The 23972-nt window shown below is 47.4% G+C and overlaps 2 protein-coding genes across 10 annotated transcripts in view; both read left to right on the plus strand.

The window, feature by feature from the left end:
• heatr5b (HEAT repeat containing 5B) overlaps nt 1-21345 on the plus strand; it is a 150050-nt gene extending 128705 nt beyond the window's left edge. For 8 of the 9 annotated variants that reach the window (XM_045702256.1, XM_045702258.1, XM_045702259.1 and 5 more), the window contains 8 exons: nt 10680-10824; nt 11119-11269; nt 12383-12507; nt 15781-15882; nt 15960-16082; nt 16257-16408; nt 16614-16827; nt 19087-21345. In XM_045702256.1, the coding sequence (XP_045558212.1) occupies nt 10680-10824; nt 11119-11269; nt 12383-12507; nt 15781-15882; nt 15960-16082; nt 16257-16408; nt 16614-16827; nt 19087-19394 (1320 nt within the window). In that variant the 3' untranslated portion in view covers nt 19395-21345. Of the gene's footprint in view, nt 1-9991; nt 10118-10679; nt 10825-11118; nt 11270-12382; nt 12508-15780; nt 15883-15959; nt 16083-16256; nt 16409-16613; nt 16828-19086 lie in introns of those variants that run through there. The other variant, XM_045702264.1, reaches the window with a different exon arrangement.
• A 1215-nt stretch (nt 21346-22560) lies between these two features.
• The window catches only part of LOC106593463 (striatin), a 98362-nt gene continuing 96950 nt past the window's right edge, over nt 22561-23972 (plus strand). The window contains exon 1 of the mRNA XM_045702265.1: nt 22561-22948. Within this exon, the coding sequence (XP_045558221.1) occupies nt 22739-22948 (210 nt within the window). The 5' untranslated portion in view covers nt 22561-22738. The remainder of the gene's footprint in view (nt 22949-23972) is intronic.

Here is a 23972-nt window from a genome sequence, read left to right on the forward strand (position 1 = left end):
AGGGAGAATGTAGAGAGAGAGAGAGGGAGAATGGAGGGGGAGAATGGAGAGAGAGAATGGAGAGAGAGAGGGAGAATGGAGAGAGAGCGGGAGAATGGAGAGAGAGGGAGAATGGAGAGAGAGGTAGAATGGAGAGAGAGGGAGAATGGAGAGAGAGGGAGAATGGAGAGAGAGGGAGAATGGAGAGAGAGGGAGAATGTAGAGAGAGGGAGAATGTAGAGAGAGGGAGAATGTAGAGAGAGGGAGAATGTAGAGAGAGGGAGAATGTAGAGAGAGGGAGAATGTAGAGAGAGAGAGAGGGAGAATGTAGAGAGAGAGAGAATGTAGAGAGAGGGAGAATGTAGAGAGAGGGAGAATGGAGAGCGAGGTAGAATGGAGAGAGAGGGAGAATGGAGAGAGAGGGAGAATGGAGAGAGAGAGAGAGGGAGAATGTAGAGAGAGAGAGAGGGAGAATGTAGAGAGAGAGAGGGAGAATGTAGAGAGAGAGAGAGGGAGAATGTAGAGAGAGAGAGAGGGAGAATGTAGAGAGAGAGAGGGAGAATGTAGAGAGAGAGAGGGAGAATGTAGAGAGAGAGAGGGAGAATGTGAGAGAGAGAGAGGGAGAATGTAGAGAGAGAGAGAGGGAGAATGTAGAGAGAGAGAGAGGGAGAATGTAGAGAGAGAGAGAGAGGGAGAAATGTAGAGAGAGAGAGAGGGAGAATGTAGAGAGAGAGAGAGGGAGAATGTAGAGAGAGAGAGAATGTAGAGAGAGGGAGAATGTGAGAGAGAGAGAGGGAGAATGTAGAGAGAGAGAGAGGGAGAATGTAGAGAGAGAGAGGGAGAATGTAGAGAGAGAGGGGAGAATGTAGAGAGAGAGAGGGAGAATGTAGAGAGAGAGAGGGAGAATGTAGAGAGAGAGAGGGAGAATGTAGAGAGAGAGAGGGAGAAGTAGAGAGAGAGAGGAGAATGTAGAGAGAGAGAGAATGTAGAGAGAGGGAGAATGTAGAGAGAGGGAGAATGGAGAGAGAGGGAGAGAGAGGAGAGAGAGGAGAATGTAGAGAGAGAGAGGGAGAATGTAGAGAGAGAGAGAGGGGAGAAATGTAGAGAGAGAGAGGGAGAATGTAGAGAGAGAGAGGGAGAATGTAGAGAGAGAGAGAGGGAGAATGTAGAGAGAGAGAGAGGGAGAATGTAGAGAGAGAGAGAGGGAGAATGTAGAGAGAGAGAGAGGGAGAATGTAGAGAGAGAGAGAATGTAGAGAGAGAGAGAATGTAGAGAGAGGGAGAATGTAGAGAGAGAGAGAGGGAGAATGTAGAGAGAGAGAGGGAGAATGTAGAGAGAGAGAGGGAGAATGTAGAGAGAGAGAGAGGGAGAATGTAGAGAGAGAGGGAGAATGTAGAGAGAGGGAGAATGTAGAGAGAGAGGGAGAATGTAGAGAGAGAGGGAGAATGTAGAGAGAGAGGGAGAATGTAGAGAGAGAGAGAGAGAGAGAGAGAGAGAGAGGGAGAATGTAGAGAGAGAGAGGGAGAATGTAGAGAGAGGGAGAATGTAGAGAGAGAGGGAGAATGTAGAGAGAGAGGGAGAATGTGGAGAGGGAGAGAGAGAGGGAGAATGTGTGAGAGAGAGAGAGAGAGAGAGAGGGAGAATGTAGAGAGAGAGAGAGAGAGAGAGGGAGAATGTAGAGAGAGGGAGAATGTAGAGAGAGAGAGGGAGAATGTAGAGAGAGAGAGGGAGAAATGTAGAGAGAGAGGGAGAAATGTAGAGAGAGAGAGGGAGAATGTAGAGAGAGAGAGAGAGGGAGAATGTAGAGAGAGAGAGGGAGAATGTAGAGAGAGAGAGAATTTAGAGAGGGAGAATGTAGAGACAGAGAGAGGGAGAATGTAGAGAGAGAGAGAGAGGGAGAATGTAGAGAGAGAGAGAGGGAGAATGTAGAGAGAGAGAGAGGGAGAATGTAGAGAGAGAGAGAGGGAGAATGTAGAGAGAGAGGGAGAATGTAGAGAGAGGGAGAATGTAGAGAGAGAGGGAGAATGTAGAGAGAGAGGGAGAATGTAGAGAGAGAGTGAGAATGTAGAGAGAGAGAGGGAGAATGTAGAGAGAGAGAATGTAGAGAGGGAGAATGTAGAGAGGGAGAATGTAGAGAGGGAGAATGTAGAGAGGGAGAGGGAAGAGATGTAGAGAGGGAGAATGTAGAGGGAGAATGTAGAGGAAGAGAATGAGAATGTAGAGGGAGAGAGGGAGAATGTAGAGGGAGAGAGGGAGAATGTAGAGGGAGAGAGGGAGAATGTAGAGGGAGAGAGGGAGAATGTAGAGGGAGAGAGGTAGAATGTAGAGGGAGAGAGGTAGAATGTAGAGGGAGAGAGGTAGAATGTAGAGGGAGAGAGGTAGAATGTAGAGGGAGAGAGGTAGAATGTAGAGGGAGAGAGGTAGAATGTAGAGGGAGAGAGGTAGAATGGAGAGAGAGGGAGAATGGAGAGAGAGGGAGAATGGAGAGAGAGGGAGAATGGAGAGAGAGGGAGAATGGAGAGAGAGGGAGAATGGAGAGAGAGAGAGAGGGAGAATGGAGAGAGAGAGAGAGAGGGAGAATGTAGAGAGAGAGAGAGAGGGAGAATGTAGAGAGAGAGAGGGAGAATGTAGAGAGAGAGAGAGGGAGAATGTAGAGAGAGAGAGAGAGGGAGAATGTAGAGAGGGAGAGAGAGAGAATGTAGAGAGAGGGAGAATATAGAGAGAGAGAGGGAGAATGTAGAGAGAGAGAGGGAGAATGTAGAGAGAGAGGGAGAATGTAGAGAGAGAGGGAGAATGTAGAGAGAGAGGGAGAATGTAGAGAGAGAGAGGGAGAATGTAGAGAGAGAGAATGTAGAGAGAGAGGGAGAATGTAGAGAGAGAGTTTGAGAATGTAGAGAGAGAGGGAGAATGTAGAGAGAGAGGGAGAATGTAGAGAGAGAGTTTGAGAATGTAGAGAGAGAGGGAGAATGTAGAGAGAGAGGGAGAATGTAGAGAGAGAGGGAGAATGTAGAGAGGGAGGGAGAATGTAGAGAGAGAGAGGGAGAATGTAGAGAGAGAGTTTGAGAATGTAGAGAGAGAGGGAGAATGTAGAGAGAGAGGGAGAATGTAGAGAGAGAGGGAGAATGTAGAGAGAGAGGGAGAATGTAGAGAGAGAGGGAGAATGTAGAGAGAGAGGGAGAATGTAGAGAGAGAGGGAGAATGTAGAGAGAGAGAGGGAGAATGTAGAGAGAGAGGGAGAATGTAGAGAGAGAGGGAGAATGTAGAGAGAGAGAGGGAGAATGTAGAGAGAGAGAGGGAGAATGTAGAGAGAGAGAGGGAGAATGTAGAGAGAGAGAGGGAGAATGTAGAGAGAGAGAGGGAGAATGTAGAGAGAGAGAGAGGGAGAATGTAGAGAAAGGGAGAATATAGAGAGAGGGAGAATGTAGAGAGAGGGAGAATGTAGAGAGAGAGAATGTAGAGAGAGGGGGAGAATGTAGAGAGAGAGGGAGAATGTAGAGAGAGAGGGAGAGAGAGAGGGAGAATGTGTAGAGAGAGAGAGAGAGAGAGGGAGAATGTAGAGAGAGAGAGAGGGAGAATGTAGAGAGAGAGAGAGAGGGAGAATGTAGAGAGAGAGAGAGAATGTAGAGAGAGAGAGAGAATGTAGAGAGAGGGAGAATGTAGAGAGAGGGAGGTTGTAGAGAGAGGGAGAATGTAGAGAGAGGGAGAATGTAGAGTGAGGGAGAATGTAGAGTGAGGGAGAATGTAGAGTGAGGGAGAATGTAGAGAGAGGGAGAATGTAGAGAGAGAGAATGTAGAGAGAGAGAATGTAGAGAGAGAGAGGGAGAATGTAGAGAGAGAGGGAGAATGTAGAGAGAGAGAGAGAATGTAGAGAGATTGAGAGAATGTAGAGAGAGAGAGAGAGAGAGAATGTAGAGAGAGAGAGAGAGAGAGAATGTAGAGAGAGAGAGAGAGAGGGAGAATGTAGAGAGAGAGAGAGGGAGAATGTAGAGAGAGAGAGAGAGGGAGAATGTAGAGAGATGGAGAATGTAGAGAGAGAGGGAGAATGTAGAGAGAGCGAGAGGGAGAATGTAGAGAGGGAGAATGTAGAGAGGGAGAATGTAGAGAGGGAGAATGTAGAGAGGGAGAGAGAGAGAGAATTTAGAGAGGGAGAATGTAGAGAGAGAGAGAGGGAGAATGTAGAGAGAGAGAGGGAGAATGTAGAGAGAGAGGGAGAATGTAGAGAGAGAGAGAGGGAGAATGTAGAGAGAGAGAGGGAGAATGTAGAGAGAGAGAGAGGGAGAATGTAGAGAGAGAGAGAGGGAGAATGTAGAGAGAGAGGGAGAATGTAGAGAGAGAGGGAGAATGTAAGAGAGAGAGGGAGAATGTAGAGAGAGGGGAGAATGTGAGAGAGGGAGAATGTAGAGAGGGAGAATGTAGAGGAGAGGAGAGAGGGAGAATGTAGAGAGAGAGAGAGAGGGAGAATGTAGAGAGAGAGAGAGAAGGGGAGAATGTAGAGAGAGAGAGAGAGAGAGGGAGAATGTAGAGAGAGAGAGAGAGAGGGAGAATGTAGAGAGAGAGGAGAGGGAGAATGTGAGAGAGGGAGGGAGAGGGAGAATGTAGAGAGAGAGGGAGAGGGAGAATGTAGAGAGAGAGGGAGAGGGAGAATGTAGAGAGAGGGGAGAATGTAGAGAGAGGTAGAATGTAGAGAGAGGGAGAATGTAGAGAGAGGGAGAATGTAGAGAGAGAGAGAGAGGGAGAATGTAGAGAGAGAGAGAGAGAATTTAGAGAGAGAGAATTTAGAGAGAGAGGGAGAATGTAGAGAGAGAGGGAGAATGTAGAGAGAGAGAGGGAGAATGTAGAGAGAGAGAGAGGGAGAATGTAGAGAGAGAGAGGGAGAATGTAGAGAGAGGGGGAGAATGTAGAGAGAGGGGGAGAAATGTAGAGAGAGGGGGAGAATGTAGAGAGAGAGGGAGAATGTAGAGAGAGAGAGAGGGAGAATGTAGAGAGGGAGAATGTAGAGAGGGAGAATGTAGAGAGGGAGAATGTAGAGGGAGAGAGAGAGAGGGAGAATGTAGAGAGAGAGAGAGAGAGAGAGAGGGAGAATGTAGAGAGAGAGAGAGAGGGAGAATGTAGAGAGAGAGGGAGAGGGAGAATGTAGAGAGAGAGGGAGAGGGAGAATGTAGAGAGAGAGGGAGAATGTAGAGGGAGAGAGGGAGAATGTAGAGGGAGAGAGGGAGAATGGAGAGGGAGAATGGAGAGGGAGAGAGGGAGAATGGAGAGGGAGAGAGGGAGAATGGAGAGGGAGAGGGAGAATGTAGAGAGAGAGGGAGAATGTAGAGAGAGAGGGAGAATGTAGAGAGAGAGAGGGAGAATGTAGAGAGAGAGGGAGAATGTAGAGAGAGAGGGAGAATGTAGAGAGAGAGGGAGAATGGAGAGAGAGAGAGGGAGAATGTAGAGAGAGAGAGGGAGAATGTAGAGAGAGAGAGGGAGAATGTAGAGAGAGAGAGAGGGAGAATGTAGAGAGAGAGAGGGAGAATGTAGAGAGAGAGAGAGGGAGAATGTAGAGAAAGGGAGAATATAGAGAGAGGGAGAATATAGAGAGAGGGAGAATGTAGAGAGAGGGAGAATGTAGAGAGAGAGGGAGAATGTAGAGAGAGAGGGAGAATGTAGAGAGAGAGGGAGATTGTAGAGAGAGAGAGGGAGAATGTAGAGAGAGAGGGAGAATGTAGAGAGAGAGGGAGAATGGAGAGAGAGAGGGAGAATGGAGAGAGAGAGGGAGAATGTAAGAGAGAGGGAGAATGTAGAGAGAGAGAGGGAGAATGTAGAGAGAGAGGAGAATGTAGAGAGAGAGAGGGAGAATGTAGAGAGAGAGAGGGAGAATGTAGAGAGAGAGAGAGGGAGAATGTAGAGAAAGGGAGAATATAGAGAGAGGGAGAATGTAGAGAGAGGGAGAATGTAGAGAGGGAGAATGTAGAGAGAGAGAATGTAGAGAGAGGGGGAGAATGTAGAGAGAGAGGGAGAATGTAGAGAGAGAGGGAGAGAGAGAGAGGGAGAATGTGTAGAGAGAGAGAGAGGGAGAATGTAGAGAGAGAGAGAGGGAGAATGTAGAGAGAGAGAGAGAGGGAGAATGTAGAGAGAGAGAGAATGTAGAGAGAGAGAGAGAATGTAGAGAGAGGGAGAATGTAGAGAGAGGGAGAATGTAGAGAGAGGGAGAATGTAGAGTGAGGGAGAATGTAGAGTGAGGGAGAATGTAGAGTGAGGGAGAATGTAGAGTGAGGGAGAATGTAGAGAGAGGGAGAATGTAGAGAGAGGGAGAATGTAGAGAGAGGGAGAATGTAGAGAGAGAGAATGTAGAGAGAGAGAATGTAGAGAGAGAGAGAATGTAGAGAGAGAGAGGGAGAATGTAGAGAGAGAGGGAGAATGTAGAGAGATTGAGAGAATGTAGAGAGAGAGAGAGAGGGAGAATGTAGAGAGAGAGAGAGAGGGAGAATGTAGAGAGAGAGAGAGAGGGAGAATGTAGAGAGAGAGAGAGAGGGAGAATGTAGAGAGATGGAGAATGTAGAGAGAGAGGGAGAATGTAGAGAGAGCGAGAGGGAGAATGTAGAGAGGGAGAATGTAGAGAGGGAGAATGTAGAGAGGGAGAATGTAGAGAGGGAGAATGTAGAGAGGGAGAGAGAGAGAGAGAGAATTTAGAGAGGGAGAATGTAGAGAGAGAGAGAGGGAGAATGTAGAGAGAGAGAGGGAGAATGTAGAGAGAGAGAGAGGGAGAATGTAGAGAGAGGGAGAGGGAGAATGTAGAGAGAGAGAGGGAGAATGTAGAGAGAGAGAGAGGGAGAATGTAGAGAGAGAGAGAGGGAGAATGTAGAGAGAGAGAGAGGGAGAATGTAGAGAGAGAGGGAGAATGTAGAGAGAGAGGGAGAATGTAGAGAGAGGGAGAATGTAGAGAGGGAGAATGTAGAGAGGGAGAATGTAGAGGGAGAGAGGGAGAATGTAGAGAGAGAGAGAGAGAGGGAGAATGTAGAGAGAGAGAGAGGGAGAATGTAGAGAGAGAGAGAGAGAGAGGGAGAATGTAGAGAGAGAGGGAGAGGGAGAATGTAGAGAGAGAGGGAGAGGGAGAATGTAGAGAGAGAGGGAGAGGGAGAATGTAGAGAGAGGGAGAATGTAGAGAGAGGTAGAATGTAGAGAGAGGGAGAATGTAGAGAGAGGGAGAATGTAGAGAGAGAGAGAGAGGGAGAATGTAGAGAGAGAGAGAGAGAGAGAGAGAGAGAGAGAATTTAGAGAGGGAGAATGTAGAGAGAGAGGGAGAATGTAGAGAGAGAGAGGGAGAATGTAGAGAGAGAGAGGGAGAATGTAGAGAGAGAGAGGGAGAATGTAGAGAGAGAGAGGGAGAATGTAGAGAGAGGGGGAGAATGTAGAGAGAGAGGGAGAATGTAGAGAGAGAGGGAGAATGTAGAGAGAGAGAGAGGGAGAATGTAGAGAGGGAGAATGTAGAGAGGGAGAATGTAGAGAGGGAGAATGTAGAGAGGGAGAATGTAGAGAGGGAGAATGTAGAGAGGGAGAATGTAGAGAGGGAGAATGTAGAGAGGGAGAATGTAGAGGGAGAGAGAGAGAGGGAGAATGTAGAGGGAGAGAGAGAGAGGGAGAATGTAGAGAGAGAGAGAGAGAGGGAGAATGTAGAGAGAGAGAGAGAGAGAGGGAGAATGTAGAGAGAGAGAGAGAGGGAGAATGTAGAGAGAGAGAGAGAGGGAGAATGTAGAGAGAGGGAGAGGGAGAATGTAGAGAGAGGGAGAGGGAGAATGTAGAGAGAGAGGGAGAGGGAGAATGTAGAGAGAGAGGGAGAGGGAGAATGTAGAGAGAGAGGGAGAGGGAGAATGTAGAGAGAGAGGGAGAATGTAGAGGGAGAGAGGGAGAATGGAGAGGGAGAGAGGGAGAATGGAGAGGGAGAGAGGGAGAATGTAGAGGGAGAGAGGGAGAATGTAGAGAGAGAGAGAGGGAGGGAGAATGTAGAGAGAGAGGGAGGGAGAATGTAGAGAGGGAGAATGTAGAGAGAATGTAGAGAGAGAGGGAGGGAGAATGTAGAGAGGGAGAATGTAGAGAGAGAGGGAGGGAGAATGTAGAGAGGGAGAGAGAATGTAGAGAGAGAGGGAGAGAGAATGTAGAGAGAGAGGGAGAGAGAATGTAGAGAGAGAGGGAGAGAGAATGTAGAGAGAGAATGTAGAGAGAGAGGGAGAGAGAATGTAGAGAGAGAGGGAGAGAGAATGTAGAGAGAGAGGGGGAGAATGTAGAGAGAGAGGGGGAGAATGTAGAGAGAGAGAGGGAGAATGTAGAGAGAGGGAGGGAGAATGTAGAGAGAGGGAGGGAGAATGTAGAGAGAGGGAGGGAGAATGTAGAGAGAGGAGGGAGAATGTAGAGAGGGAGGGAGAATGTAGAGAGAGGAAGGGAGAATGTAGAGAGAGGGGGAGGGAGAATGTGTAGAGAGAGAGGGAGGGAGAATGTGTAGAGAGAGAGGGAGGGAGAATGTGTAGAGAGAGAGGGAGGGAGAATGTGTAGAGAGAGAGGGAGGGAGAATGTGTAGAGAGAGAGGGAGGGAGAATGTGTAGAGAGAGAGGGAGGGAGAATGTGTAGAGAGAGAGGGAGGGAGAATGTGTAGAGAGAGAGGGAGGGAGAATGTGTAGAGAGAGAGGGAGGGAGAATGTGTAGAGAGAGAGGGAGGGAGAATGTGTAGAGAGGGAGGGAGGGAGAATGTGTAGGGAGGGAGGGAGAATGTGTAGAGAGAGAGAGAGGGAGAATGTGTAGAGAGAGAGAGAGAGAGGGGGAGAATGTGTAGAGAGAGAGAGAGAGGGGGAGAATGTGTAGAGAGAGGGGGGGAGAATGTGTAGAGAGAGAGGGAGGATGTGGAGAGGGAGGGAGGATGTGGAGAGGGAGGGAGAATGTGGAGAGAGAGGGAGAATGTAGAGAGGGAGAGAGAGAGAGTTAAGGAAGAAGAGGGGAAAGAGATGGAGAACATACTGTTAGAGAGAAGTTTGAGAAGGTTCTAGTATCATAGTCTGTGATGTGGAGTTAACAGGAGAGAGGGTGAGAAGGAGCAGCTATGGATGGGGGAGGATACAGTAGAATGACTAATGTATATCATGTTTCAGAGTTGATGTTCTCTGTCTCTATACGTTTCCCTTTCCACACACACACCATCTCTGTATCTGTTCACCTCTCCTGTCATCACCTCTCAGAGCCTCAGACGCAGCCCACTGCCTGTCCTCTGTATCTGTCCACCTCTCAGAGCCTCAGACACAGCCCACAGCCTGTCCTCTGTATCTGTCCACCTCTCAGAGCCTCACACAGCCCACTGCCTGTCCTCTGTATCTGTCCACCTCTCAGAGCCTCAGACACAGCCCACTGCCTGTCCTCTGTATCTGTCCACCTCTCAGAGCCTCAGACACAGCCCACAGCCTGTCCTCTGTATCTGTCCACCTCTGAGCCTCAGACACAGCCCACAGCCTGTCCTCTGTATCTGTCCACCTCTCAGAGCCTCAGACACAGCCCACTGCCTGTCCTCTGTATCTGTCCACCACTCCTCTCTTCACCTCTCAGAGCCTCAGACACAGCCCACTGCCTGTCCGTCTCTCTTCGTCCATAATAAGCCATGAGCATTACAGTGAGGAGAGGATTAGACTAGACCTACTGCAGGATAAAGGGTAGATTCACAGGTCTATACGGGCAGAGGTCTATACGGGCAGAGGTCTATACGGGCAGAGACAGAAATATTCCAGATTGTTCTGTGTGTCTCTTACACAGGGCTGAGGAGGGAGTGACATCACTGGGCTGTAGGATAGCAGACAGGCTGGGTGTAGAGCTGACAGGCTGGGTGTAGAGCTGACAGGCTGGGTGTAGAGCTGACAGGCTGGGTGTAGAGCTGACAGGCTGGGTGTAGAGCTGACAGGCTGGGTGTAGAGCTGACAGGCTGGGTGTAGAGCTGACAGACTGGGTGTAGAGCTGACAGACTGGGTATCTAACCAGGTTTCTCTTCATGTCGTAGTTGCTGGGTGTAGAGCTGACAGGCTGGGTATCTAACCAGGTTTCTCTTCATGTCGTAGTTGCTGGGTGTAGAGCTGACAGGCTGGGTGTAGAGCTGACAGGCTGGGTGTAGAGCTGACAGGCTGGGTGTAGAGCTGACAGACTGGGTATCTAACCAGGTTTCTCTTCATGTCGTAGTTGCTGGGTGTAGAGCTGACAGGCTGGGTGTAGAGCTGACAGGCTGGGTGTAGAGCTGACAGGCTGGGTGTAGAGCTGACAGACTGGGTGTAGAGCTGACAGGCTGGGTATCTAACCAGGTTTCTCTTCATGTCGTAGTTGCTGGGTGTAGAGCTGACAGGCTGGGTGTCGAGCTGACAGGCTGGGTGTCGAGCTGACAGGCTGGGTGTAGAGCTGACAGGCTGGGTGTAGAGCTGACAGGCTGGGTGTAGAGCTGACAGACTGGGTGTAGAGCTGACAGGCTGGGTATCTAACCAGGTTTCTCTTCATGTCGTAGTTGCTGGGTGTAGAGCTGACAGGCTGGGTGTAGAGCTGACAGACTGGGTGTAGAGCTGACAGACTGGGTGTAGAGCTGACAGGCTGGGTATCTAACCAGGTTTCTCTTCATGTCGTAGTTGCTGGGTGTAGAGCTGACAGGCTGGGTGTCGAGCTGACAGGCTGGGTATCTGACCAGGTTTCTCTTCATGTCGTAGTTGCTGGGTGTAGAGCTGCTCAACGTTCTCCACAGACTACTCCTGACCAGAGATCCTCCAGGTGTCCAGCTCCAGGTCACAGCTGTGGTGCAGGAGACTATCCGGGCTGCTCAGGACCACCTGACAGAGCAGAGGGACACGCAGGGTTAGTCCTGACACGGTTCACTATGTTACCTTGTTGGGTAGGCTAGTCCCTGATACCTTTGTGCTGTCTTTCCACGTCCTGTGGTCATCATTACCCATATGCTGATATAGACAAGCAGATCTGAGACCAGCATATCAGTCTATCGTTAGGATATACCACTGAAATGTACATTAATTTAAAATCCATTTTTACCTGCAACCTAAATGGGCTCATTTACTACTGATTTTGTAAAGTCATGTACAGGCTCAGAACGTTCTCACCCCGTGTTGATCTCCTCTACTTATCTCCCTCCAGGTAAGGAGGATGGAGGGGAGAAAGATGGTCTGTCTCTCCAGGGAGAGGGAGGTGAGACTGGGGAGCTGCTCCCGGGGAAGTCCCTAGTCTTCGCTGCCATGGAGCTTCTGGTGTTCATCCTGGTTCGTCACTTGCCCCAACTCAACACAAGGTAATATATGAATGTATTATTTTAATTCAATTATTTTGCTTCTTTGTTCTGTTGTAACCTGTCAGTGTCGTTCTGTTGTAACCTATTGTAACCTGTCGTTCTGTTGTAACCTGTCGTTCTGTTGTAACCTGTCGTTCTGTTGTAACCTGTCGTTCTGTTGTAACGTGTCGTTCTGTTGTAACGTGTCGTTCTGTTGTAACGTGTCGTTCTGTTGTAACGGGTCTGTGTCGTTCTGTTGTAACGGGTCGTTCTGTTGTAACGTGTCGTTCTGTTGTAACGTGCCGTTCTGTTGTAACGTGTCGTTCTGTTGTAACGGGTCTGTGTCGTTCTGTTGTAACGGGTCTGTGTCGTTCTGTTGTAACGGGTCGTTCTGTTGTAACGGGTCGTTCTGTTGTAACGTGTCGTTCTGTTGTAACGTGTCTGTGTCGTTCTGTTGTAACGGGTCTGTGTCGTTCTGTTGTAACGTGTCGTTCTGTTGTAACGTGCCGTTCTGTTGTAACGTGTCGTTCTGTTGTAACGGGTCTGTGTCGTTCTGTTGTAACGGGTCTGTGTCGTTCTGTTGTAACGGGTCGTTCTGTTGTAACGTATCGGGATCGTTCTGTTGTAATGTGTCGTTCTGTTGTAACGTGTCTGTGTCGTTCTGTTGTAACGTGTCGTTCTGTTGTAACGGGTCTGTGTCGTTCTGTTGTAACGTGTCGTTCTGTTGTAACGGGTCTGTGTCGTTCTGTTGTAACGTGTCGTTCTGTTGTAACGTGTCTGTGTCGTTCTGTTGTAACGGGTCGTTCTGTTGTAACGGGTCGTTCTGTTGTAACGGGTCGTTCTGTTGTAACGTATCGGGATCGTTCTGTTGTAATGTGTCGTTCTGTTGTAACCTGTCAGTGTCGTTCTGTTGTAACCTGTCAGTGTCGTTCTGTTGTAATGTGTCGTTCTGTTGTAACGTATCGGGATCGTTCTGTTGTAATACCCTGGTTATCTTGCTTGGAAGATTCTTGATTTCCTGCTTATTCCCTCCAACCAGGATTTCTGGGAATTTTTAACTGAATTTTGCAACCCTAATTGTACAGCATCTTTGGGTCATTGAAAAACCCCAAACTCATGTATTTTCATTCCCAGGGTGAACGAGTCCCCCAGCCACCTGCCCCTCCGGCCCCAGCCTCGTCTGCCTGAGGAGAGCACCCGGCTGGTGGCTCACACGGTCTCTATACTGGCTGAACTGCCGTCGCTGTGCTCCCCCGCAGGTAACACACAGACAAACACACCTGACCACACAGACTCAGAATGTCTCCTGTAACTCATTGCCTTGTCATGTTGTGGTGTGTTATACTGCTAATAACAGAGTTCCAGTGTTCATCGCTATGCCTTAGATTCAGTCTGGCTCAATAGCCTGTCTCCCGTAGGATCCATCTCACCCTGGGTCTGTGGTTGTTCTGTCTGAGACGGAAGCTTTCTGAGTGTCAGATTATCCTGGAAATCAACTGAGTCACACTGGGTGTGAAACGATAGAGAAACAGAGATGATTCAGTTAGGATGTCAGGGCTATTAACAGATTAGGGACAGTGAGAGATTAGGGACAGGCATGTCAGGGCCACTGGGATTTCAGGGCTGCTGACAGATTAGGGACAGGGATTTCAGGGCTACTGACAGATTAGGGACAGGGATTTCTGGGCCACTGACAGATTAGGGACAGGGATTTCCGGGCCACTGACAGATTAGGGACAGGGATTTCAGGGCCACTGACAGATTAGGGACAGGGATTTCAGGGCCACTGACAGATTAGCGACAGGGATAACATGACGCTTATAGAAAGGGTCTGTTTGCCTTGTTGACATATAAAAGGTGCATTCTGCAATGGTTACTGCTGTCCAATCGTCATTTCAATTGATATCCTTGTATCCTTCAGTACATTGATTGAACTGTTGCATATGGCAGTTTTAAAAGGAGTATTGGTGTGGGATTTAGTGAAGGATACAAGTCTCTCTCATTCCTCATTACTGAAGGATACAAGTCTCTCCCTCATTACTGAAGGATACAAGTTGCTCTCTCATTCCTCATTACTGAAGGATACAAGTCTCTCCCTCATTACTGAAGGATACAAGTTGCTCTCTCATTCCTCATTACTGAAGGATACAAGTCTCTCTCTCATTCCTCATTACTGAAGGATACAAGTCTCTCTCTCTCATTACTGAAGGATATAAATCTTTCTCTCTGTCATTCCTCATTACTGAAGGATACAAGTATCTCTCTCTCATTCCTCATTCCTGAAGGATACAAGTCTCTCGCTCTCATTCCTGAAGGATACAAGTCTCTTCCTCATTCCTGAAGGATACAAGTCTCTCCCTCATTCCTGAAGGATACAAGTCGTGCTCTCATTCCTCATTCCTGAAGGATACAAGTCGTGCTCTCATTCCTCATTCCTGAAGGATACAAGTCGTGCTCTCATTCCTCATTCCTGAAGGATACAAGTCTCTCTCTCATTCCTCATTACTGAAGGATACAAGTCTCTCTCTCATTCCTCATTACTGAAGGATACAAGTCTCTCTCTCATTCCTCATTACTGAAGGATACAAGTCTCTCTCTCATTCCTCATTACTGAAGGATACAAGTCTCTCGCTCTCATTCCTCATTACTGAAGGATACAAGTCTCTCGCTCTCATTCCTCATTACTGAAGGATACAAGTCTCTCGCTCTCATTCCTCATTACTGAAGGATACAAGTCTCTTGTTCTCATTCCTCATTCCTGAAGGATACAAGTTTCTCCCTCATTCCTGAAGGATACAAGTCTCTCCCTCATTCCTGAAGGATACAAGTCTCTCCCTCATTCCTGAAGGCTACAAGTCTCTCCCTCATTCCTGAAGGCTACAAGTCTCTCCCTCATGCCTGAAGGCTACAAGTCTCTCCCTCATGCCTGAAGGCTACAAGTCTCTCCCTCATGCCTGAAGGCTACAAGTCTCTCCCTCATTCCTGAAGGCTACAAGTCTCTCCCTCATTCCTGAAGGCTACAAGTCTCTCCCTCATTCCTGAAGGCTACAAGTCTCTCCCTCATTCCTGAAGGCTACAAGTCTCTCCCTCATTCCTGAAGGCTACAAGTCTCTCCCTCATTCCTGAAGGCTACAAGTCTCTCCCTCATTCCTGAAGGCTACAAGTCTCTCCCTCATTCCTGAAGGCTACAAGTCTCTCCCTCATTCCTGAAGGCTACAAGTCTCTCCCTCATTCCTGAAGGCTACAAGTCTCTCCCTCATTCCTGAAGGCTACAAGTCTCTCCCTCATTCCTGAAGGCTACAAGTCTCTCCCTCATTCCTGAAGGCTACAAGTCTCTCCCTCATTCCTGAAGGCTACACGTCTCTCCCTCATTCCTGAAGGCTACACGTCTCTCCCTCATTCCTGAAGGCTACACGTCTCTCCCTCATTCCTGAAGGCTACACGTCTCTCCCTCATTCCTGAAGGCTACACGTCTCTCCCTCATTCCTGAAGGCTACACGTCTCTCCCTCATTCCTGAAGGCTACACGTCTCTCCCTCATTCCTGAAGGCTACACGTCTCTCCCTCATTCCTGAAGGCTACACGTCTCTCCCTCATTCCTGAAGGCTACACGTCTCTCCCTCATTCCTGAAGGCTACACGTCTCTCCCTCATTCCTGAAGGCTACACGTCTCTCCCTCATTCCTGAAGGCTACACGTCTCTCCCTCATTCCTGAAGGCTACACGTCTCTCCCTCATTCCTGAAGGCTACACGTCTCTCCCTCATTCCTGAAGGCTACACGTCTCTCCCTCATTCCTGAAGGCTACAAGTCTCTCCCTCATTCCTGAAGGCTACAAGTCTCTCCCTCATTCCTGAAGGCTACAAGTCTCTCCCTCATTCCTGAAAGCTACAAGTCTCTCCCTCATTCCTGAAGGCTACAAGTCTCTCCCTCATTCCTGAAGGATACAAGTCTCTCCCTCATTCCTGAAGGATACAAGTCTCTCGCTCATTCCTGAAGGATACAAGTCTCTCGCTCTCTCTCTCTGTCATTCCTCGTTACTGAAGGATACAAGTGTCTCTCGCTCTGTCATTCCTCGTTACTGAAGGATACAAGTGTCTCTCTCTCTGTCATTCCTCGTTACTGAAGGATACAAGTGTCTCTCTCTCTGTCATTCCTCGTTACTGAAGGATACAAGTGTCTCTCGCTCTGTCATTCCTCGTTACTGAAGGATACAAGTGTCTCTCTCTCTGTCATTCCTCGTTACTGAAGGATACAAGTGTCTCTCTCTCTGTCATTCCTCGTTACTGAAGGATACAAGTGTCTCTCTCTCTCTGTCATTCCTCGTTACTGAAGGATACAAGTGTCTCTCTCTCTCTGTCATTCCTCGTTACTGAAGGATACAAGTGACTCTCTCTGTCATTCCTCGTTACTGAAGGATACAAGTGACTCTCTCTGTCATTCCTCATTACTGAAGGATACAAGTGTCTCTCTCTGTCATTCCTCATTACTGAAGGATACAAGTCTCTCTCTCTGTCATTCCTCATGTCTGTCAGGCAGCATGACCATCCTCCCAACTGTACTCTTCCTGATAACCGGGGTCCTGAAGGAGACGGCTGTGAAGACACCTGATAACTCCATACCCCTGCCAGTCTCAGGTACACAGACACACACAGACACACAGACACAACAGCTATAAAGGCACCTGGTAACTCCATACCCCTGCCTGTCTCAGCTGCTCTACAGGGTATAAAGACCATCATCACCTCTCCTCTGGGCCGGGCTGAGAAGATTCCCGCTCAGTGGACAGGACTGATCAGGAGTAGTCTGGCTTCTGTTCTAGAATATTCTCAACCAGGTAACATACACACTGTTCTAGAATATTCTCCACCGGGTAACATACACACTGTTGTAGTAGATTGTGTCAGGATGCTGTATCGGTGGCTGTCCAGGCCGTGGCCTGCTGATAATGTTGGAATTGACCTTTAATGAGTGTACTTCTATCTTTATTATACCAACGCGTGTTCCTCAGATGAGTCTCGTCCCAACATGGATGAGGTCAGTATGCTGACGGCCATGACCCTCTTCCTGCTGTCTGCCAGTTCAGAGGTCATAGGAGTCACTGTGCTGCAGCAGGGCTGTATGGAACGTTATAGGAACGCACTCATCTCCTCTGACCCCTGGGTACGACACACACACACACACACACACACACACTGCTTCATTAAAGTGTTGAACTCCTCTGACCCCTGGCCCATTTAATGTCTATTGTCAAAGGACACAGAATTATCTTTTTGCTTCATCCCCGCTCCAAGACACATACACCCCCCCCCAAGTCTCTATTTGTCCCTGAATGTGTGCATGTCAGTAATCGGTTTCTCCCTCTCAGGTCCAGGCGCGGTGTTACCAACTCCTCCTCTCCGTGTTCCAGCACCCCAGCCGAGCGTTATCCACCCCCTACATCCACGCCCTGGCACCGCTCATGGTAGAGAAGCTGAAAGGGGTGGAGAGGAGCCGCCCAGGCACGGTCACGGAGCTGCAGGCCGTACAGGAGGGCATCAGGGTTTTGGAGAACCTAGTGGGCATGGCAGAGGAACAGAACAGTATGTACTGTTGGTAGAAATGCTGCACACACAGGGTTAAAACAGTCACGGAGCTGCAGGCCATACAGGAAGGCATCAGGGTTCTGGAGAACCTAGTGGGCATGGCAGAGGAACAGAACAGTACCACCATGGTCTGATCGTGGGGCACAAGCCTCTTGATCAAATCTAGTTTGTTTCCTAATACACTCCCTTAAGTATTTTACTACTGAAAATATCCACCAAAGGGTCACACAGGTTTCTCTGCATCATGCATGTTTTCAATGACAGCTGTTTGGAAATGCATGAATCCAGATTCTATTGTTTTTATTCCTCAGTAAAGATCATGCTGGGACATCTAAGAGTTTGTAAAAAAAAAAAATATGACTTTCAGGATATTTATGGTTCAGTAGAGAAACTCGTGAGAACATAATTGAGTTGTTTTCCTGGTGTCTGTGTCCTATTCGAGTGTCCTATTCGAGTTGGATAACTTGTTAGAGGTATACATCTCCCTATAAAGACTGTAAAAGCCTTTCTGTAACTAAACGCCTCTTTTCATGCGTTGCCTTGTATATCTGGGCTGGGAACGTTAGTCTGGACTTATGGTCTGTGGTTTTAGACTCGGTGTGTGTAGTAGAGGGGAACGTTAGTCTGGACTTATGGTCTGTGGTTTTAGACTCGGTGTGTGTAGTAGAGGGGAACGTTAGTCTGGACTTATGGTCTGTGGTTTTAGACTCGGTGTGTGTAGTAGAGGGGAACGTTAGTCTGGACTTATGGTCTGTGGTTTTAGACTCGGTGTGTGTAGTAGAGGGGAACGTTAGTCTTGACGTTAGTCAGACTAAGGCTTCCAATACGGATTAGTTAATTCTCCTCTATACTGTAGGTTAGACTAAGGCTTCCAATACAGATTAGTTAATTCTCCTCTATACTGTAGGTTAGACTAAGGCTTCCAATACAGATTAGTTAATTCTCCTCTATACTGTAGGTCAGACTAAGCTTTATGAATCACAATATTTTATGTCCTCTCGCTCTGAGATACTGATCAGTTTTTTTTCATAGAGCAAATGTTAACTAACAAGATGCTATGTTCATCTAGTTCATCAATGTTTGTCTCCCTCAATTTGTCTCCCTTTCTCTTCCCTTCCGTCTCTCCCTCTATCTCTTGCATCTCTCCCTCCCCCTGTTTCCCTCCCTCCCTCTCCGTTTCCCTCCCTCCCTCTCCGTTTCCCTTCCTCCCTCCCTCTCCGTTTCCCTCCCTCCCTCCCTCTCCGTTTCCTTCCCTCCCTCTCCGTTTCCCTCCCTCCCTCCCTCTCCGTTTCCCTCCCTCCCTCCCTCTCCCTGTTTCTTTCCCTCCCTCCCTCCCTCTCCCTGTTTCTTTCCCTCCCTCTCTCCCTCTCCCTGTTTCTTTCCCTCCCTCCCCCCCTCTCCCTGTTTCTTTCCCTCCCTCCCTCCCTCTCCCTGTTTCTTTCCCTCCCTCTCTCCCTCTCCCTGTTTCTTTCCCTCCCTCTCTCCCTCTCCCTGTTTCTTTCCCTCCCTCCCTCCCTCTCCCTGTTTCTTTCCCTCCCTCCCTCCCTCTCCCTGTTTCCCTCCCCCTCCCTCTCTCCCTCTCCCTGTTTCTTTCCCTCCCTCTCTCCCTCTCCCTGTTTCTTTCTCTCCCTCTCCCTGTTTCTTTCCCTCCCTCCCTCCCTCTCCCTGTTTCTTTCCCTCCCTCTCTCCCTCTCCCTGTTTCTTTCCCTCCCTCCCTCCCTCTCCCTGTTTCTTTCCCTCCCCCTCCCTCTCCCTGTTTCTTTCCCTCCCTCCCTCCCTCTCCCTGTTTCTTTCCCTCCCTCCCTCCCTCTCCCTGTTTCCCTCCCTCCCTCCCTCTCCCTGTTTCTTTCCCTCCCTCTCTCCCTCTCCCTGTTTCTTTCCCTCCCTCTCTCCCTCTCCCTGTTTCTTTCCCTCCCTCCCTCCCTCTCCCTGTTTCTTTCCCTCCCTCTCCCTGTTTCCCTCCCCCTCCCTCTCTCCCTCTCCCTGTTTCTTTCCCTCCCTCCCTCCCTCTCCCTGTTTCTTTCCCTCCCTCCCTCCCTCTCCCTGTTTCTTTCCCTCCCTCCCTCCCTCTCCCTGTTTCTTTCCCTCCCTCTCTCCCTCTCCCTGTTTCTTTCCCTCCCTCCCTCCCTCTCCCTGTTTCTTTCCCTCCCTCCCTCCCTCTCCCTGTTTCCCTCCCCCTCCCTGTTTCTCTCCCTGTTTCCCTCCCTCTCCCTGTTTCTCTCGCTCCACGTCTCCATCCTGTTCCCTCTCCAACAGGGGTCCAGTTGCTGGCTCTGCTCGTCCCCACCCTGGTCTCCTATCTCCTGGATGACAAGGCCTTCTCCTCTGCTCCTCCTGCCTCCAAGGGCCTACATGAGTTTGCTCTCCAGAACCTGATGCGGATCGGGCCCCTCTACCCAGCTGCCTTCAAGACAGTGATTGGAGCCGCACCTGAGCTCAAGACCCGCCTTGAGTCGGCCGTCAGAGCCAATCAGGCGAGCAGCAAAGCTAAAGCAGCAGCCCTATTGGCCCAGCCAACTGTGCAGGCCGCGCCCACCATCAAACTCAAAACTAGTTTCTTCTAAATATTCCTGAAATGCAGACTACTTTATCATCCTGGTGTAACGTTGTTGTCGTCTGATACGTCACTCATGTCTCTAAGATGTTCTTTATTTAACTTCGTTCTCGGTGGATGAGATTTTTCTACTTAGTTTTCTTGAAGTTGGCAGATAGCCTAGTGGTTAGAGCGTTGGGAGGCAGGTAGCCTAGTGGTTAGAGCGTTGGGAGGCAGGTAGCCTAGTGGTTAGAGCGTTGGGAGGCAGGTAGCCGAGTGGTTAGAGCGTTGGACTAGTAACTGAAAGGTTGCTGGATCGAATCCCCGAGCTGACAAGGTACAAAATCTGTCGTTCTACCCCTGAACAAGGCAGTTAACCCACTGTTCCTAGGCCGTCATTGAAAATAAGAATTTTTATCTTAACTGACTTGCCTAGTTAAATAAAGGTAAAATAAATATTATAATAATAAAGTCCAGGAAACAAGTATGTAAATAATATAATTAAAGGGTATTTTAATGTCCACTTCCACAACCCCTGTAGAGAGAGAGAGAACTGCTTTTGATGTCATTTGAATATATTGTTACTATTTTAGAGCTGGATCTATTTTTTACATCTTAAATGGAATCCTATTCCCTATGTAGTGCACTCCCTTTGACCAGAGTAGTACACTCCCCTTTTGACCAGAGTAGTGCACTATTTAGGGAATAGGGTGCCATTTGGGACTCTTACATTGAATATGTAAAGGGACCTACTCCGTTAAATTCTTTTGAATTTAACGGAGTAGTTATAGTTTGTTCTTTGTTTGCTTCCTTATTGGTCTGACATCATCATTCCTTGCGGACTCTTGTACTCCGTGAGTCTTGGTTACATTTGGTAAGACTGATGCATCGACATGGCTGTATCCACTGTAAGACAGGATTCAATCATGCGCGTGTTTCTAATGGAATTTGTTTGTTGCATGTGGAAACCTTTGCAGAAAGAGTCTACCTTTTAAGTAAATTGCTTGTTTTTGCTGTTCTTGTCTTGAGGCTTTAAACTTCACCCAAGCCACCCTTTTCAATAATGCATTTAAGTGTTTGGCATCTGTTGTTCATAAAGTATTTTGCTTGCTGTTCCTGTGTATTAAATAGACCTCTCACAGGCCAGTCTTTCACAACACATTAAATAGACCTCTCACAGGCCAGTCCTTTACAACACATTAAATAGACCTCTCACAGGCCAGTCTTTCACAACACATTAAATAGACCTCTCACAGGCCAGTCCTTTACAACACATTAAATAGACCTCTCACAGGCCTGTCCTTCACAACATTCCCTGTTTGAGAGAGACAGTTCTACTGAGGAACCTTAGCTGATGTGTGGTGATCCATGCTAACACAGCACATGGGATGCATGATTTCATGACTTCTGAAGGAAAAAAATCTATGGGGAAGATGAAGTAATGATTTTATAATTGTTTTGATTGCCTGTAAATAGTTGGTTATTATTTAAAGGTAAATATAAAGATACATAAAAAAAAAAAAAGACCTGAAAAAGCAATCAATCAGTTTGTGAACAACACGAGTGGGGTAATAATGTCAACAAAACAATGTTATGCTAACATGGCATATCAACTCATGAGTCACTACCCACAGTTAATAAAGTCACTGATGACCCACTGTTAATAAAGTCACCTACGACCCACAGTCACTTACGACCCACAGTTAAAAATCAAACCACTACCCACAGTTAATAAAACCTACAGGTTTTTTTTTTGTCACTTTTTTTTCACTTCTGTTTTTGCTCCAAGTGTTTACTGAGTTAAGCATGTCTTTTTCTTGTACAACTGCACACAGAAGTTGAATCATGTGCATGATATCAAACTACAATGAGAGCTCAAAGCTCCTGGCCCAGAGAGGTTATGGTGACCATTTACCCAGCTATTGGACAATGCCTACAGTTATTGGAGAAGGTATCATGTCAATAAAGCTTCTTTGAGATTATTACCTTGTGTATTATATTTTAATATTAATGACAATTACATTGCTGTGCCATGTAGGCTACTGATAATAGTGTATCATATACTAGTTATGTGTGATAGAGAAGAGATGTTTTTGAAAGGTTATCAATGAGGAGGTTAATGCCCTGGGGGAACGGGATAGCGTTGATTTGATTTGTTTTAAAAACCCGGGCGTGAGCCATCTGCCCCGTCAAGAGCCGACGGCTGAAAACAAAAGTGATGTACGTCAAGCGTGTGGATGAGTTCGGAGTCAATGTTTCCACATGCAAAAGGGCTTGCTCTTTATAAAAACAGATACTTTTACTTGCCTTCTTTATGTATCTGAACTATACATCAGGCTTTTTTTGTTGACATTATAACCCACCCGGTTATGTTCAATTTGAACAAGTTGCTCCTCCCTCACCGTTTTCTCCTGGTGCATAGACGGGCCATAATACAGATTAGCTGGTTCAGTCTAATCGAACTCCCTGGACAGGCTTCGACTACAGGGCGGTTGTACCCTTAAAGACGGTATCCAAACTTTCCCAGGCGAGGGACGCTGCTCTGTGGATGACCCTATGCTGTTCCCAACCTGTTGTGTAGGTTCGAAATGAAAGATTTATTTGATATTTTTTACAACCACCCGAGCCACGGCCTGTCCACCCGGCTATCATGCAGAAGGCGCGGTCAGTACAGCTGCATCAAAGCTGGGACCGAGAGACTGAAAAACAGCTTCTATCTCAAGGCCATCGGGCTGTTAAATAGCCATCACTAGGCGGCTTCCGTAACCCTGCACCTTAGAGGCTGCTGCCCCATATACATAGACTTGAAATCACTAGCCACTTTAATAATGTGTATTACATAATACATATGTAATACACAAGGTAAAATATATATATGCTGTAATCTATTGTACTGTATTTTAGTCTATGCCACTCCGACATTGCTCATCCTAATATTTATGTATTCGTTAATTCCATTATTTTACTTTTAGGTTGTGTGTATTGTTGTGAATTGTTAGATATTACTACACTGTTGGAACTAGAAACACAAGCATTTCGCTACACCTGCAATGACATCTGCTAAGCATATGTATGTGACAAATAACATTTGATTTGACATTATTGATCTGGGTTTTTCCGGGACTACCTCTATGTCCTTACATGGTGTGGGTGTGATCATGTTCTCTGTCGTCGGTCTGTGACAGCTGGCTGTCAGAAAGAGAGCGCCCAGTTTCTCCAGAATAGCGAGAGAGGTCTGTCCATATACCCGTACTTTCTGTTTCTGCTCTTCACATCACTTACCGTAGCTAAACTATAATATCTAGACTTCACGAAGGAGTAAAGACACAAAAAAGAGAAGATATATCCGTTCGTGACCTGAACCGAGCCCTGGCCATGGACGAACAGGCAGGGCCCGGTGTTTTTTTCAACAACAACAACTCGATTTTAGCGGGCGGTGGGAAGGTACTGCTGCCGGAGGGGGATGCAGGGGAGGCGGCGAGGGCTCCGTACAGTATCCCGGGGATCCTACACTTCCTGCAACACGAATGGGCTCGTTTCGAGGTGGAGAGAGCTCAATGGGAGGTGCAACGCGCCGAATTACAGGTTAATTATTAACTTTTATATTTAATTCACTTTAATACAGGATGGTTTGTACTGGTAGCGGATTTGTAACACACTAGTCATGGTTTCGCAACATATGTGATTGTTATGCTTAACATTAAGGTATCTTGCAACTAGTTAGCACTGCAGCGTACCTTGGTTGGTTAGCATATGCTAGCTAACTAGTTAGCTAACCGCCAGGTTAGCAACTCTTTATTGTCAAGTAAGACGCGAACTAGCCTAGCTCCATGTATTTAGCTTGTTCTGGACGATGTTTAGTTTACACGTTAGTTAACTAGTCGTTTTTTTGTTCAAATAAACTAGTTAACTAAAAATTTTAACTAACCTATGTTGAGTCTAGCGCCAAAAAATGGGACGTTTTGTTTGTGTAGCAAGCTAACTAGCTAATGAATAAACTAGCTGAAATTCCCCAAAAGGGTGGCTAACCCAGTTAGCTAGCTAATGTTATAGCTAGCAATAATATAACTAACTGGTTGACTAGTCAATCTGCTCTCTGCTACTTTTTTTTAGGAAAATGCAATTTTAAACAATCGTATTGTGTGCAATTACATCATATGAAAGGACTAGTGGACTAGTGTTACATTACAAATTGGTGATGCCATCTCCGAACACAATGAAATTGTATTGGTCACATACACATATTTAGCAGATGTTATTGCGGGTGTAGTGAAATGCTTGTAAAAAAAACAACAAAAAAAACACCACAGTATAGTGTTAATTGTCCATCTGAAGACGGCTGAAGGATAGACGAATGTGTACGGCACCCAAACGTTTCCTGCATGGGTTTTCTTCCTTCCTGACATTTTGAGCTCAGATGGCCCTGTGAAATTTAAGGAAAGCTCAGATGGCCCTGTGCTATTTAAGATAAGCTCAGATGGCCCAGTGTTGTTTAAGGAAAGCTCAGATGGCCCGGTGTTGTTTAAGGAAAGCTCAGATGGCCCGGTGTTGTTCAAGGAAAGCTCAGATGGCCCGGTGTTGTTCAAGGAAAGCTCAGATGGCCCGGTGT

Source organism: Salmo salar, chromosome ssa19 (assembly GCF_905237065.1).
Source record: "Salmo salar chromosome ssa19, Ssal_v3.1, whole genome shotgun sequence".
Classification (NCBI taxonomy): domain Eukaryota; kingdom Metazoa; phylum Chordata; class Actinopteri; order Salmoniformes; family Salmonidae; genus Salmo; species Salmo salar.